The sequence below is a fragment of the Hyla sarda genome, chromosome 7 (genome assembly GCF_029499605.1).
Source record: "Hyla sarda isolate aHylSar1 chromosome 7, aHylSar1.hap1, whole genome shotgun sequence".
NCBI classification, from domain to species: domain Eukaryota; kingdom Metazoa; phylum Chordata; class Amphibia; order Anura; family Hylidae; genus Hyla; species Hyla sarda.
This window is the reverse complement of record NC_079195.1, coordinates 109,978,219-109,995,808: the sequence shown is the minus strand read 5'-3', so window position 1 is coordinate 109,995,808 and position 17,590 is coordinate 109,978,219. Positions and strand designations below refer to the sequence as shown.

Below are 17,590 nucleotides of genomic sequence, written 5' to 3'. Positions count from 1 at the left end.
TATGCTACTTTAATAGAATTTGTTGCAAATAATATTTTAACAGTTGTCTTTGTAAAAGATGTCTTTGTATTAGTATTGTATGCCATTATTGTATATCAGTTGGTTTAACAGTTAAATATTGTTGTTACGCATCCTGGCATTATGAAGATAACTCATCAGCCACACAACAACAATACAAGGGGAACTCTGGTACTTAAAGGGGTACTCCAGCCCTAGACATCTTATCCCCTATCCAAAGGATCCACCCCCTTGTGACAACACCCCCTCCCATAGGCTTGCATTGAGGGGGCGGGGCGTGATGTCATAAGGGGGAAAAGCCATGATGTCACTATACTCCAGCCCCAGTATCGTAAGTCATCAGAAACTGAGCGACACTGAGTATCCACAGGATAGGGGATAAGTATCTGATCTGGGGGGATCCAACCACTGGAACAACCGTGATCTCCTGCATGGCACCACAGCTATCCCCATGCATGGACTGGCCACCACAGTGTTAACCGCAGCACGAAGCAGTGGTCGACATGCCCCTCCAGGCATCCCTATGGGGGAACCAAAGATACACAAGTGCTGTATCTTCAGATCTTCCATAAAGATGCATGGAGGGTGTGACGGACTGACTCCGCCAAAAGTGACTTCTCCTTCCAGATGACAAGCCCCAGCATATCACAGGCAATATCCCCAGGCATAACTAGAGATTATTGCATCCTTGTACCCAAAGAACCAGGCAACACCAGTCTTCAGGTATAAAATCAGAACTTTTATTGTGGAACAAGTGTCTTCTTTTATAGGAAGGACATCACAGGGGGAAGGGTCAGTAAAGACAATACAGGTGACAGCCAGTCTGGAAGATAATCCAATAAAGTTGATTAGCTCTCCCTATACAGTGCCTTGAGTGCAAAAGGTGGAGGTGTGCAGAAGTTGGACTGTGTGCAAAAAGGAGAAGCATGTGTAGAATAAGTTTATTGTACAAAAGGTGAACCATGTGCAAAAGTGGACCGTGTGCAAAAGGTGTATTGTGTAAAGGAGGTGGACAGTATGCAAAAGGTAGACCATGTGCAAAAAGGTGTATTGTGCATAGAAAGTGGACCGTGTGCAGAAAGTGTATGAAAACAGTAAATAAAAGTATTTTAACTCTGAACTTTATGTCACTGGACAATATCAACTGAGGGGTACAAATAGTGATGTCCTAAAGTCCATCCAGGTAGATAGGGTGACTCTAGGATCCGTCACAGTGCTCCCCCTTTTAAGACGGCAGACCCGGTGCGATCCCAACGGATCCACTTGGGGCTGTCCGGGCTTCCACCCCCAGACGCAGTTGTCCTGGTCCTCCTCTTGGTTGGGGTGTGCGGCAACAATGTAATCCAACACCAGCAAACCCTGTATGAAGCTTACTGGGGCTCCCCTCAGAAAATGTTTCTGCTTTTCCCCCCCTCCCCGGCCAGGGGAGGGGGAAGGCCTGGCCTGGCCCATAGTCTGTGGAAAGGAGGCTAGCTTCCGAGCCCCTCCCAAGCAACCTTTCCCAAAGGAAAACTCCATCTGTCACCAGTTGAAGGGGCAGGGGGCCGACTGCTTCCTCACTCGGTTGCAATATCTGCCACTGAGGAGCCGCACCAACTGTGCCAACCCCTGTACTGTTCCACAGCCGCTGGGGATCCGGGTCAACCGTCTGGAATCATGACTGGACCGATGCAGGGACCACAGTCCCATCTGTAACTGCAGACCTGCCGGCAGTCTTCAGTGCTAAGCAGATTGTAGCAAAACTCTGCGCTGATGCTGGCACTTCAGCCGGAGAAGTGATCACTTGGTGTAGAGGAACGTCGACTACCTTCTCGCCTGTTTGCAATGTCTGGCGCTGGGGAGGTAAAACGACCACTCCATCTCCCAATATGGAATTCTGCAGCGGGGGAGCTGCACCAACTGTGCTTTCACCAGTACCGTTAACCAGCCGCTGGGGATCCAGGCCGACTGCCTGCGATCCCGGCTGTACCAGTGTAGGGATCACGGTTCCCTCTGTAGCTGCAGTATTCATTGTTGAACAGAGTATAGTAGGACTCTGTCCTGAAGCCGGCGCTTCAGCCGGGGCTGTGCTCAGTAGGTGGAGAGGGAGGTCAACTGCCTCCTCATCTGGTTGCAACCTCTTGTGCTGGGGAGGTAAACCGACCACTCCATCTCCCAATATGGAATTCTGCAGCGGGGAAGCTGCACCAACTGTGCTTTCACCAGTACCGTTAAACAGCCGCTGGGGATCCAGGCCGACTGCCTGTGATCCCGGCTGTACCAGTGTAGAAATCACGGTTCCCTCTGTAGCTGCAGTATTCGTTGTTGAGCAGAGTATAGAAGGACTCTGCCCTGAAGCTGGCGCTTCAGCCGAGGCTGTGTTCAGTAGGTGGCGAGGGAGGTCAACTGCCTCCTCATCTGGTTGCAACCTCTTGCGCTGGGGAGATGAGCCGACTGCTCCATCTCCCGGTGTAAAATCCTCCATCTGGGGAGCCGCACCATCTGTGCTTGCTCCTGTGCTGTTAAACAGTCTCTGTGGATCCAGGCCAACTGCCTGCGATCTAGGGTGGACTGGTACAGGGATCACTGACCTCTCTGTAGTTGTAGAGCGGGCACTGGTGTCTGATGCTGGACAGAGTATAGCAGAACTCAGCCCTAATGCCGGTGCTTCCACCCTGGTGTCCTGACCCGATACTGCTAGAGCGTCGTGGTCCGGTGTGCAATCCAGGGGAAAGGGAAGACAGAGACCAGCCATCTCATCTGTGCTGGTTTCCTCTGCTGTACATGGCTCCTGACAGTAGAAATCCCCCTCAAGCAAGGACAGGTAGTCTTCCTCAAGATACCATTCCTGATACGTCAGCCAAGATAGATCCGGTTCCAGGTCTGGCACCTCCGACTGCGGCAGCATCTCTCTCCGCTTGTCCTGGATGTCCCAGAGTCTGTATGCCTCGGTACGGCCAAAGTCGTACTGCTCCTCGAATGCATCCCACAATAGACCAGGCCAGCCGAAGTCTGTCCCTTCCGGAGCACAGGCTGTGTTTGGCTCCGACTGCCTGCAGCTTGCCCACCAGTACAGGGCACTGTAATGAGCCTCGAACTCCATTGCTTTCGGCACCAATCTGTGCAACTCTCGCTGCCCGTGGGTTGCCCTCTGAGGTAGCGAAGCCGCAAGTGGACCTGTTCCCTGAAGCTCTGTTCTAGGGTGGGCAGGACTTGTGCTCGCCTTCTCACCGACTCCTCAAGAACAACTTCCCAAATCTGCAAGTGAATTAAGGCTCTCTCTTGCATGGACATCTCTTCCATGGCATATTGAAGCTTCGCTATACGGAGTTGTGTCAGCTGTGTAAGGACCCTGTTCACACTCTCTCGTGGAGGATCTTTGAAGAGACCCAGGAACCATTGCACCTCTCTTCGGAAATCCTCCATCCTTACAGGCTCTTCCTCGCCAGGGTAAGTTGCTGAGACCGGGGTCAAACCAGCGACTGTATCTCCCCCAGCTGGGCTGGTCTCAGTGTCGATCCTGGAGAAGTCAGATCCCACTGTTGCAACCAATTGTGACGGACTGACTCCGCCAAAAGTGACTTCTCCTTCTGAATGACAAGCCCCAGCATATCACAGGCAATATCCCCAGACATAACTAGAGATTATTGCATCCTTGTACCCAAAGAACCAGGCAACACCAGTCTTCAGGTATAAAATCAGAACTTTTATTGTGGAACAAGTGTCTTCTTTTATAGGAAGGACATCATAGGGGGAAGGGTCAGTAAAGACAATACAGGTGACAGCCAGTCTGGAAGATAATCCAATAAAGTTGATTAGCTCTCCCTATACAGTGCCTTGAGTGCAAAAGATGGAGGTGTGCAGAAGTTGGACTGTGTGCAAAAAGGAGAAGCATGTGTAGAATAAGTGTATTGTACAAAAGGTGAACAGTGTGCAAAAGTGGACCGTGTGCAAAATGTGAACCATGTGCAAAAGGTGTATTGTGTAAAGGAGGTGGACAGTATGCAAAAGGTAGACCATGTGCAAAAAGGTGTATTGTGCACAGAAAGTGGACCGTGAGCAGAAAGTGTATGAAAACAGTAAATAAAAGTATTTTAACTCTGAACTTTATGTCACTGGACAACATCAACTAAGGGGTACAAATAGTGATGTCCTAAAGTCCATCCAGGTAGATAGGGTGACTCTAGGATCCGTCACAGAGGGGGGGTGTTGTTTACTGCTCCGTGCGGTAGTAGACACAAGGGAAGGAGATGTCGGAGATAGGGGATAAGTTGTCAATTACCAGAGTTCCCCTTTAATATCTGGGAGGTGGTACTGGGACACTGCACTACTAGTCTACAGAGGAATGATTAACCCCTTAAGGACAGAAGGGTTTTCAGTTTTTTCACTTTCGTTTTTTCCTCCTCACCTTTTAAAAATCATAACCCTTTCAATTTTGCACCTAAAAATCCATATGAGGGCTTATTTTTTGCGCCACCAATTCTACTTTGCAGTGAAATCAGTCATTTTACCCAAAAATCTACAGCAAAACAGAAAGAAAAATCATTGTGCGACGAAATTGAAGAAAAAACGCCATTTTGTAACTTTTGGGGGCTTCCGTTTCTATGCAGTACATTTTTCAGTACAAATGACACCTGATCTTTATTCTGTAGGTCCATATGGTTAAAATGATACCATACCTTTATCAGTTTGATTTTGTCGTACTTCTGGAAAAAAATCATAACTACATGCACGGAAATTTATACGTTTAAAATTGTCATCTTCTGACCCCTATAACTTTTTTATTTTTCTGCATACGGGCCAGTTTGAGGACTCATTGTTTGCACCGTGTTCTGATGTTTTTAGCGGTACAATTTTTGTATTGATCGGACTTTTTGATCGCTTTTTATTCATTTTTTCATTATATAAAAAGCAACCAAAAATACGTTATTTTGGGCTTAATTAATGGTTTAATTATTTTGGTTTAATTAATGATACATTTTTATAGTTCGGACATTTACGCACGCGGCGATACTACATATGTTTATTTTTATTTACCTAGTTTTTTTTTTTTATGGGAAAAGGGGGGTGATTTGAACTTTTATTAGGGAAGGGGTTAAATGACCTTTGTTAACTTTTTTTTTCACTTTTTTTTTTGCAGTGTTCTAGCTCCCATAGGGAGCTATAGAACTGCACGAATCAGCGAGATAGGGGCTTGATTGCTCAAGCCTGTAGTTCAGGCTTGGAGCAATCAAACCCCGATCGAACGCCGCGAACACAGGTAAGGAGACCTCCGCCTGCGTCCCAGCTGATCAGAACATCGCGATTTTATCGCGATGTCCAGATCAGCCCTACTGAGCTGCCGGGAACCGTTTACTTTCGTTTTCAGACGCGGCGGTCAACTTTGATTGCCACGTCTGAAGGGTTAACAGCACGCGGCACAAGGATAGGTGCCGCATGCTGTTAGCCCAGGGTCCCGGCTATGATTAGCAGCCGGGACCGACCCGGTGTGATGCAGGGTCACGGCGTGACCCCGTTTTTCACACCGGGAGTGGACTCAGGACCTACTGGTACGTCCTAAGTCCTTAAGGGGTTGACTGATGCACCAATGATTGAAACTAATAGCACTAGTTAGTAATCAAGCACACCCCAGGCTTTTCAATTAGACCACTAACAGCGGCATCTGCTGTGACAGGGGTGCTTGGCTTATTTTTATCACTAAGTCCTCATGTAAATCTGAATTGTTAGAAAAAATATCAGCGTCCATTGAATGAAAGCCAAACAACATTTTAGAATAATGTGTGCTGCTGTTGTTTTGCTGTTATTTTGAATGGTTAATTAAATGCTATAGAATCTATAGCATTTAATTAACCATTCAAAATAACAGCAAAGTATAGTATAGATTATATATTACATGATAGTAGCATATCAACATAGTGATGGATGTGATAAAGCCAATTGGTGGATAAATATAGTTCACGTAGGAAGAATTACCAATAACATATTTGTTTGCAAAGGCAATTTCTCAATGTCACAAAGTAAATTTAAGGTAGAGCTTCCCAGCAAGTAAAATGGACAAAAACTGTGGGATTTACTATATATGTAAATATATATACACTGATTAGCCAGGGCCTGCAGTGTCAGGAGGGCCGGGCCCCCTAACTGGCACACAGTTACACAAAAGAGAGGAGGATGTACATCTTCCAGTCTTCTTGAGTGTTCCTGTAGCTTCCTGCCGTGCGCTTCATGAATGTAAATACTGAGGGTTTATGTTTAAGTGCAAACCATTGGTAACACTCTAGAACAAAAAGGCCAGTTACAACTTTGCGAGAAAATACCTCAAAATACTGCCCAGTTCTGGAATAAGATTATTTTTATAATATTAAGAATTGGATGAAGAGAATATTTGAAGAAGGGAAGAAAAGTTGGGTGACTTGCAGATAAATCAGTTTGATAAACCAGAATATCGCCTAAATTTACTTGCACTGTTAGTAGAATTTGTGCTACAAACCCTTGAGTGTCTCGCCTTCCATTAGGTCAGGAGGAGGTGCAAAAAAGCAGGATGCATTGCACAAAGTGACAAGGATACCGGCACAAAGTATGAGAGCCACAAGATACTTCTGAAAGGTTCATGTAAAAAGAGAAGATAGTTCATATATTTGTAATTGACATTTAATGAAAGTTCACATTTATTTTCACTACAATCTTTGCATTAGGTTACTGGTAGAGAGTTACAAATTTATACTGTATTTTATCTTTCCCATTCCTCGTACAACCTTCTTACACTTTCAAATTTAGGACTTATCATATTTTCCTTTTTATGGTTCATTTCATATGGCACTCTTCAAGGTCACAAACGAAATACCTCCATATGCTAACTTGGAGCATTTCTTGAAAGTTTGACCTACAACTACCACACCTACATATAGATAAAGAAACACAGATAAAAACTAATGAGTCAAAAATATTAGACTTGATCATACATTTTTGGGAAATGAGGAAAATGATTTAATATCATAAATCTGAAAATTACAATGCATTCGGAAAGTCTTTAGTCCCTTTCACTTTTTTTCCACATTTTGTGGGTTTTTTTTGTGACTTTGTGCTAAAATAATTCTTCGCATTCTCTACGCAATACCCCATAATGACAAAGTCAAAATAAAATGTAAGAATTGTTTGTAAATTTAATAAAAATGAGAAACTAAAGTTTCACATGGACGTAAGTATTCAGACCCTTTGCTGTGACACTTAAAATTTATCTCTGGGGGTCCCATTTCTTTTTATTATCTCTGAGATGTTTCTACAACTTGATTGGAGTAACCTGTGGTAAATTCAGCTGATTGGACATGATTTGGAGAGACCTAAGTAAGTCTATATAAGGTCTCACAGCTGACAATGTATTTCAGAGTAAATGCTGTGGGAGTGGTATACTGGATGTTATAGTGACAATAAAGCATGCATTGTCACTATAACATCCAGTATACCACTCCCACAGCAAGGGCCCTGCTTGGGAATTTGGTTACATCCAATATTGTATGACTCATTGTATCTATTAATAAAGCACTAATTTTTACCAGCCATATCCCCCAGTTGTTTTAATCTATCGCAATAACAATACCAACCTAATAGTTTATCTAGCCATCCTTTTCTTGAGGTCTCATCCGTTTAATGTTATTTCTTGTTATAAGCACTACGAGTATAGTGCATTTCAGTACCTCAGCAAGGGTTGGACAAATCTAATTTTGTAGTAGTGTGTAGCTTCCCAACCATTGTATATTAATAAGTACTACATTAGTTAAGGGTCTGAATACTTAGGTCAATGCACTATTTACATTTTTCCTTTTCAGTTGTTTAACGTTTTTTTTTTGTTTGTTTTTTTCACTTTTTCATTATGGAGTCTTGAGTGCAGATTAATTGGGGGAAAACTTGATATTTTTTTTATAGTTTTAGCCCAAGCCCAATGTGAAAAAGGAATTAAATTGTTAACCTTTATTATTAAAGATAATCTAAAGATGAGATTAGAGTCAGGTGTTTTTAAACAATGGTATGGCAATCAGGTGTGCGTGGGTATTTTATTTAAAGATCAGGGATCTATCAAAGTCTGATCTTCAAAACACATGTTTGTGGAAATGTATTATGACACAGAAGAAGAGTTGTTGATACTCATGAGTCTGAAAAGGGTTACAAAACCATCTCTAAAGAGTTTTGCACTCCACCAATCCACAGCCAGATTGTAAACAAATACAAGACCATTATTACCCTCCCCTAGTGTTATTGACCAACAAAGATCACACCAAGAGCTAGCCCACAGAGGAACCTAATGTATCCTCTATGCAAAAAGCCTTTCTAACATTAATGTGTCCACCATCAGTAGGTCACTGAACATCAATGGTGTTAATGCCGGGATTGCAAAGAGAAAGACACTGCTTTCCAAAGGTCACCATGACAAGACAGAGGGCTATTTGAACAATGGTTTGTGGATGGATGGGACCAAAATAGAGCTTGGTTTAAACAAGCCTTATGTGTGAAAAAGGAAAACACTGCATTCCAGCATTAAAAAAAACGAATGCCGTATGTGAAACTTGGCGGGTACAGTATCATGGTTTGGGACTGTATTGCTGCATCTGGGCCATGATGGCTTGCCATCATTGAATGACCAATAAATTCTGATTCATACCAGCAAATTCTAAAGGAAAATCTTATGACATCTGTCTATTAGCTGAATCTCAATGAATGTGAATCTCAATTAAAATGAGAGTCATGCTGCAAGATTACAAGCATAAGCACAAAAGTCATTCTACCAACAAATAGTTAAAGGGTACCTTTCATCAAAAAAACTTTTGATATATTATAGATTAATGAAGATACAGCAGTGCTTCAGCTCACCCCAGGTGTGCGCGGACAGGGCGTGGACCTCGCCCAAAATGAACAGCAAGAACAAAGAGGAATCTAGTGTCCGATAACTCAGAGGATGATATTTATTTCACCAGATGATCATACAGGAACACAAGGTACAGTGAAGCGTTTCAGCCTTACAAGGCCTTAGTCATACACCATGACTAAGGCCTTGTTGTAAGGCCAAAACACGTCACTGTACCTTGTGTTCCTGTATGACCATCTTATGAAATAAATATCATCCTCTGAGTTATCGGACGCTGGACTCCTCTTTCTTCTTGCTATTATAGATTAATGTATGCAGAATACTTTTCCAATTGTATGTTATTAAAAAATATTATTCTTTCTATTTAATTTTCCACTTTGAAAAAATGACCACTAGAGTCCTAAATCTCAGACTGCAGCCAGGACACAGACAACCTCAGCACTGCTCCCTGCCTGATAATCAGACAGGCAGGAGCCAGCACTGTGCTCATAGCACAGCAGGGCATACTCCTGACTCTGCCTTACTGCATGCCCTCATTCATTTTACTATCTGATCTCCGATCTTTCTTCTCTCTGCACATGCAGTTGTAAACAGAGGGGAGAATATTCAGAGCTGCCAGCTGAGCTTGTCTGTGTCCTGGCTGCAGTCTGAGATTTAGGACTCCAGCACAAGTCTGTAATCTATAAAAAAGGGCTTGCGGCCAGGACTGGTAGGGAGACCTCTAGTGGTCATTTTTTCAAAGTGGAAAATTAAATAGAAAGAAGCATATTTTTTAATAACATGCAATTGGAAAGTTATTCTGCATACATTAATCTATAATATATCAAAAGTTTTTTAGATGAAAGGTACCCTTTAAAGAAGAATAAAGTCACAATTTTTGAATGTTTAGAAAGTCCTGACCTTAAAGCTATAGAAATGCTATGGAGGGACCTGCAGCAAGCAGTTCATTGGAAGAAACCCACCAACATTAAAGAGTTGAAGCTGCTCTGTACAAAGAAATTGGATAAAAATGTGGCTGTAAGCTATTGCTGAATAAGGCTACCTTCACACTGCTGTTGGACTCCATTATTCAGAGCTTCCTTGGCAACTCAATCAGAATGATGGGAGTTTAGCAGGGAAAAAACTACCAGATCCCTGACAGACCCCATTCAAGTCCATCTAGACCTGGGAGTTTTCTTTGTGCTCCATCCCGTTTCAGGGTCCATTCAGTACAGGAAAAAAAAGTGCAGAATGGACCCTGAACGAAATGGATGGCAACGGCAGTGTGAAAGCAGCCTAAGGGAGTGTCACGATGCCGGCTGGCAGGTAGTGGATCCTCTGTGCCAGAGAGGGATTGGCGAGGACCGCGCTAGTGGACCGGTTCTAAGTCACTACTGGTTTTCACCAGAGCCCGCCGCAAAGCGGGATGGTCTTGCTGCGGCGGTAGTGACCAGGTCGTATCCACTAGCAACGGGTCACCTCTCTGACTGCTGATGATAGGCGAGGTACAAGGGAGTAGACAGAAGCAAGGTCGGACGTAGCAGAAGGTCGGGGGCAGGCGGCAAGGTTCGTAGTCAGGGTGGATAGCAGAAGTTCTGGTACACAGGCTTTAGACACACAATACGCTTTCACTAGGCACAAGGGCAACAAGATCCGGCAAGGGAGTGCATGGGAGGAGGTTAGATATAGTCAGGGACCAGGTGGAAGCCAATTAAGCAAATTGGGCCAGGCACCAATCATTGGTGCACTGGCCCTTTAAGTCTCAGGGAGCTGGCGCGCGCGCGCCCTAGAGAGCGGAGCCGCGCGCGCCAGCACATGACAGCAGGGGACGGGAACGGGTAAGTGACCTGGGACGCGATTCGCGAGCGGGCGCGTCCCGCTGTGCGAATCGCGTCCCCAACGGCCATGACAGTGCAGCGCTCCCGGTCAGCGGGACTGACCGGGGAGCTGCAGGGAGAAAGACGCCGTGAGCGCTCCGGGGAGGAGCGGGGACCCGGAGCGCTAGGCGTAACAGTACCCCCCCCTTAGGTCTCCCCTTTTTTTTGTCCGGTGACTGCCTCCCCTGGGATGAGGACACCGGGAAGGAATGGATGGTTTCCTCAATGGCAGGCAGTACAGCAGGAGTAGGAATGGGGAGGGAGGGCAGAGGGTGAAGCTTGGCACGGGGCAGGGAGACACAAGGACGGGAGCCATGAGGGGACACAGAGGCTTGCCTGAAGGGACTGGGAGGGGGGGAGAGGCATTTTCTGTGGCAGGCAGAGTCCCTAACGACTTTAGGGGGACCGGATACAGGAGGAACCACAGGGTCACGGCAGGGAGTACTGGGAACTGGTTTAAGGCAGTCCTTGGAACAAGAGGGACCCCAACTCTTGATCCCCCCAGTGGACCAGTCCAGGGTTGGGGAATGGTGTAGAAGCCAGGGTAGTCCAAGGAGAACTTCGGAAGTGCAATTGGGAAGGACAAAAAATTCAATTTTCTCGTGATGAGGTCCGATGCACATTAGGAGGGGCTCCGTGCGGTAACGCACGGTGCAATCCAACCTGGCTCCGTTGACCGCGGAAATGTGGAGTGGCTTGACAAGACGGGTCACCGGAATGCGGAATTTATTCACCAAGGACTCCCGAATAAAATTCCCAGAAGCACCAGAGTCCAGGCAGGCCACGGCTGAGAGGGAAGAGCTGGCTGAAGTAGAAATCCGTACAGGCACCGTGAGACGTGGAGAAGCCGACTTAGCATCCAGAGACGCCACACCCACGAGAGCTGGGTGCGAGCGTGCGTTTCCCAGACGTGGAGGACGGATAGGGCAATCCACCAAAAAATGTTCGGTACTGGCACAGTACAGACAAAGATTCTCTTCCTTACGGCGATTCCTCTCTTCCAGGGTCAGGCGAGACCGATCCACTTGCATGGCTTCCTCGGCGGGAGGCCTAGGCGCAGATTGCAGTGGAGACTGTGGGAGAGGTGTCCAGAGATCTAAGTCTTTTTCCTGGCGGAGCTCTTGATGTCTCTCAGAAAAACGCATGTCAATGCGAGTGGCTAGATGAATGAGTTCATGTAGATTAGCAGGAGTTTCTCGTGCGGCCAGAACATCTTTAATGTTGCTGGATAGGCCTTTTTTAAAGGTCGCGCAGAGGGCCTCATTATTCCAGGAAAGTTCAGAAGCAAGAGTGCGGAATTGTATGGCGTACTCGCCAACGGAAGAATTACCCTGGACCAGGTTCAGCAGGGCAGTCTCAGCAGAAGAGGCTCGGGCAGGTTCCTCAAAGACACTTCGAATTTCCGAGAAGAAGGAGTGTACAGAGGCAGTGACGGGGTCATTGCGGTCCCAGAGCGGTGTGGCCCATGACAGAGCTTTTCCAGACAGAAGGCTGACTACGAAAGCCACCTTAGACCTTTCAGTAGGAAACTGGTCCGACATCATCTCCAAGTGCAGAGAACATTGCGAAAGGAAGCCACGGCAAAACTTAGAGTCCCCATTAAATTTGTCCGGCAAGGACAGGCGGAGGCTAGGAGTGGCCACTCGCTGCGGAAGGGGTGCAGGAGCTGGCGGAGGAGATGATTGCTGCTGAAGTTGCGACTGAAGTTGCTGCACAATGGTGAATACTTCCGACAGCTGGTGGGTTAGATGGGCGATCTGTCGGGATTGCTGGGCGACCACCGTGGTGATATCAGAGATATAAGGCAGAGGGACGTCAGCGGGATCCATGGCCGGATCTACTGTCACGATGCCGGCTGGCAGGTAGTGGATCCTCTGTGCCAGAGAGGGATTGGCGAGGACCGCGCTAGTGGACCGGTTCTAAGTCACTACTGGTTTTCACCAGAGCCCGCCGCAAAGCGGGATGGTCTTGCTGCGGCGGTAGTGACCAGGTCGTATCCACTAGCAACGGGTCACCTCTCTGACTGCTGATGATAGGCGAGGTACAAGGGAGTAGACAGAAGCAAGGTCGGACGTAGCAGAAGGTCGGGGGCAGGCGGCAAGGTTCGTAGTCAGGGTGGATAGCAGAAGTTCTGGTACACAGGCTTTAGACACACAATACGCTTTCACTAGGCACAAGGGCAACAAGATCCGGCAAGGGAGTGCATGGGAGGAGGTTAGATATAGTCAGGGACCAGGTGGAAGCCAATTAAGCAAATTGGGCCAGGCACCAATCATTGGTGCACTGGCCCTTTAAGTCTCAGGGAGCTGGCGCGCGCGCGCCCTAGAGAGCGGAGCCGCGCGCGCCAGCACATGACAGCAGGGGACGGGAACGGGTAAGTGACCTGGGACGCGATTCGCGAGCGGGCGCGTCCCGCTGTGCGAATCGCGTCCCCAACGGCCATGACAGTGCAGCGCTCCCGGTCAGCGGGACTGACCGGGGAGCTGCAGGGAGAAAGACGCCGTGAGCGCTCCGGGGAGGAGCGGGGACCCGGAGCGCTAGGCGTAACAGGGAGTCATACCATATACTGAAAGTAATGGTTCACATACTTTAGCCATTCACAGATACAGATGTAGCCAGCATCCTCTTGATTCCCGATAAGTTAAGATATTTATACTGCACTTCTAAAGTTGAGATAAATTATCCTAACACATTGTACAAACCTAACTATAAAATTACTTCTCAATTGCTGGTATCAAGGGCACTATAAAAATAATAATAATAATAATAATAATTTCTGGTGCATTAGGAAATTCTATTGCCTTAAAGTTAACACATTGGGGTTTATTAACTATCAGTTTCCATATGCTTTTATATCAGGTTTTGCAGCTGAAATTTGGCTCATGACATGTGCGCCAAAAATTGTGACCGGTGAACCCTTCAAACCTGACCATCATTCCATTTTAATGAAAAAAAGAACAAAAAGGGGCATAGCTGCTGTGAAAAGGGGGCATGGACACTGAAAAAGACATGTCCCCGACAGTTTTGGAAAATCCCAATATATTTACTAATGTTCTCACATAAAATGTGGTGCATTTGAGCTCTGGAAAACCTGACAGTTCAGAACAGTTGCTAAAAAAAATATATATATATAGGGAAAAGTGCAAAAAGTAGGGAAACATTAGTACATATAGTGGGAAAATACCTGTCAGGGGGAAAAAACACACAGAAAACTACACTACACTCAATCAGGGCCATTGTTTTAACACGATCAAGAATAACATGGCTACATCTGTATGTGATATTGGATATGCTTCAGTATATGACTAAGTCTAATATTTTTGACTCATTTGTATGAATTGTCTTTCATTCACAAACTTTTAAGCACCGATTTAGCTTATTTGTTTAGCTGCTGTTTCAAGAGTGCCTCTCCATGGCAAGACAGGAATTTTTACTTATTTCCTCAACTAATAATAATAATTATTATTATTATCCTTTTTATATATAAAGTGTCACATTACTTAATAATTAAGAGGGTACAAGCAATAACAAAATCAGCCATTACACAATAACAAAGCAATAACCAAATCAAACAAGTTGAGCCAGAGGCCTCATGGCAAGAGCTGACAATGAACAAGAGATCTTAAAGTGGTACTCCAGAAGGAAAAAAAAAAGTTTTTCAAATGAACTGGGGACAGGAAGTTATACAAATCATCTTAAAGGAAATCTGTCATCAGAATCACCCGCACTACACCTGTTACACAGGCTTGTAGTGCGGGTGATCCTGATTAAAACGCTCCTTACCTGGTTAAAAATGGTTCAGCGCTTCTTAAGATATCTTTATTTTTAGTTTTCTGTTATTCCCTGGCTTGGGACTCAGTGGGAGGTCTTATCATCTGGGACTCGGCCACACGTCATTCTAGCTGGGCGGAGCTGCCACTCGGCTCATGAATATTCATTAACTTAGCCTAACTCCTTTTTCTAGGTCTGGTGGGGAGGGCCGCGAGGATAAGTTCATGAATATTCATGAGCCAGGCAGCAGCTCCGCCCAGCTATAATGACGTGTGGCCGAGTCCCAGATGATATCACCTCCCACTGAGTCCCAAGCCAGGGAATAACAGAAAACTAAAAATATAGATATCTGAAGAAGCGCTGAACCATTTTTAACCAGGTAAGGAGCGTTTTAATCAGGATCACCCGCACTACAAGCCTGTGTAACAGGTTTAGTGCGGGTGATTCTGATGACAGATTTCCTTTAATCCTTCCAGTACTGATCAGCTCCTGTATGCTCCAGAAGAAGTTGCATAGTTCTTTCCAATCTGACCACAGTGCTCTCTGTTGCTACCTCTGTGTCAGCAATTGTCCGGATCAGGAAAGGTTTGCTATGGGGATTTGCTCCTGCTCTGGACAGTTCCTGACACAGATACAGGTGGCAGCAAAGAGCACTGTGGTCAGACTGGAAAGATTTTTTTTTTTTTTTAAAAGAAGTAATTCACAAATCTATATAACTTTTTCTTTCCTCCGGAGTACCCCTTTAAACTCTCTCTCTTAAGGTGGGAGTTTACTGCATAATATGCAGTAAACTCCTCATCTGTATTTTAGAAATGTGTCAGTAATGTAATCATATGACACATATTTATGACATTTCATAGGATCATTTTTAAAAGATCTTTCTTTTAAAGTTGTAGATCTGCACCTAACCTGTGGATAATATTAACCTTATAATAAAAATACAATATCACTATATTGTTTTTATGTTTCTATTGCAATAATTCTGTAAGTACAGTATAATAAACACTAAAAATACCCTTCACATACTGGAAAGTACTGTAAATTTATAACTTAACAATAGATTGTAGTATTGATAATATATTATATGATAAAGAAGAAACCTACCATCTTCAACTGGTATAATGGCACCGAAAATGTACTGTGTGCCAGGTAACCAGGTCATTTATATTGTGTCTCTTATGTAATAAATAAAAGGATTTGTGGGTATTTTTGGCATGATTCTGAGAAAAAACACTAAGTAAGGAATTATGGTAAATATGGAGATGTGTTTGCTTCTGGTAAATTCATTTAACTAATACATTATACAAATCTTACTCTAAATATTCTAATCTTTTAAAAAGACAAATTGTTCAGTGACAACATCAGATGATGGCTAAAATGGCAGATATGGTGCTTTTGGATTAAAAATATAAATTTCACGCTGCTGTTATCAGTAACCAGATAATCTGCCTGTGGAGTGAGGAGATTAATATGTCAAATGCATTTCCTGTATGATACAGTTTAACCCCTTAAGGACGCAGCTCATTTTCACCTTATGGACGAAGCCCTTTTTTGCAATTTTGACCACTATCACTTTATATCTTAATAACGCTAGGATGCTTTTACCTTTCATTCTGATTCCGAGATTGTTTTTTCGTGACATATTCTACTTTAACAAACTGGTTAATTTTCGTCATTACTTGCATCCTTTTTTGGTGAATAATGCCAAAATTTTGAAACTCTCTGCTTGTAAGGAAATCAGACATTCCAAATCAATTATATATTGATTCACATATACAATATGTCTACTTTATGTTGGCATCATAAAGTTGACATGTATTTACTTTTGGAAGACATTAGAGGGCTTCAAAGTTCAGCAGCAATTTTTGAATTTTTCAAAAAAAAATTCAAAATCTGAATTTTTCAGGGACCAGTTCAGTTTTGAAGTGGATTTGAGGGGATTTCATGTTAGAAATATCCCATAAATTACCCCATTATAAAAACTCCACCCCTCAAAAGTATTCAAAATGACATTCAGAATGTTAGTTAACCCTTTAAATGTTTCACAGGAATAGCAGCAAAGCTTACACTTGCATGTTCTTGTAGAGCCATTTTTTGAATTTTCACAAGGGGTAAAGGAGAGAAATCCCCCCCAAAATGTGTAACCCCATTTCTCTTGAGTAAGGAAATACCTAATTTGTGGATGTAAAGTGCTTTGTGGGGCACTAGAGGGCTCAGAAGGGAAGGAGCGACAATGGATTTTGGAGAGTGAATTTTGCTGAAATGGTTTTTGGGGGGAATGTCGCATTTAGGAAGCCCCTATGGTGCTGAAACTGTAAAAAAAACACATGGCATACTATTTTGAAAACGACACCCCTCAAGGAATGTAACAAGGCGTACAGTGAGCCCTAACACCCCACAGGTGTTTGACTACTTTTAGTTAAAGTCGGACGTGTAAATGAAATTTTCTTTCACTAAAATGCTGGTTTTCCTCCCAATATTCACATTTTTACAAGGGGTAATAGGAGAAAATGCCCCCCAAAATTTGTAACCCCATTTCTTCTGAGTATGGAAATACCTTATGTGTGGACATCAAGTGCTCTGCTGGCGAACTACAATGCTCAGAAGAGAAGGAGTCACATTTGGCTTTTGGAAAACAAATTTTGCTAAAATGGTTTTTGGAGGGCATGTCACATTTAGGAAGCACCTATGGTGCCAGAACAGCAACCCTCCCCCCACATGGCATACTATTTTGGAAACTACATCCCTCAAGGAATGTAACAAGGGGTACAGTGAGCCTTAACACCTACAGATGTTTTATGATGTTTCGTAAAAAAAAAAAAATCACTAAAATGCTGTTTTTCCCCCGAATTTTACATTTTTACAAGGGGTAATAGGAGAAAATGCCCCCCCAAATTTGTAGCCCCATTTCCTGTGAGTATGGAAATACCCCATGTGTGGATGTCAAGTGCTCTGCTGGTGCACTACAATGCTCAGAAGAAGAGGAACGTCATTGGGCTTTTGGAGAGAGAATTTGTTTGGAATGGAAGTCAGGGGTCATGTGCGTTTACAAAACCCCCATGGTGCCAGAACAGTGGACCGCCCCCCCACATGTGACCCCATTTTG

General features: G+C 44.4%; 1 protein-coding gene across 2 annotated transcripts in view; it reads right to left on the bottom strand.

The window, feature by feature from the left end:
• The window catches only part of LOC130282311 (beta-microseminoprotein-like), a 65,685-nt gene that overhangs the window by 22,951 nt on the left and 25,144 nt on the right, over positions 1-17,590 (bottom strand). For both annotated transcript variants that reach the window (XR_008846333.1, XM_056530414.1), the window contains exon 2: positions 6,488-6,596. Coding sequence is in view for 1 of the 2 variants with exons in the window: in XM_056530414.1 (XP_056386389.1) it covers positions 6,488-6,596 (109 nt within the window). In the remaining variant the exon portion in view is untranslated. The remainder of the gene's footprint in view (positions 1-6,487; positions 6,597-17,590) is intronic.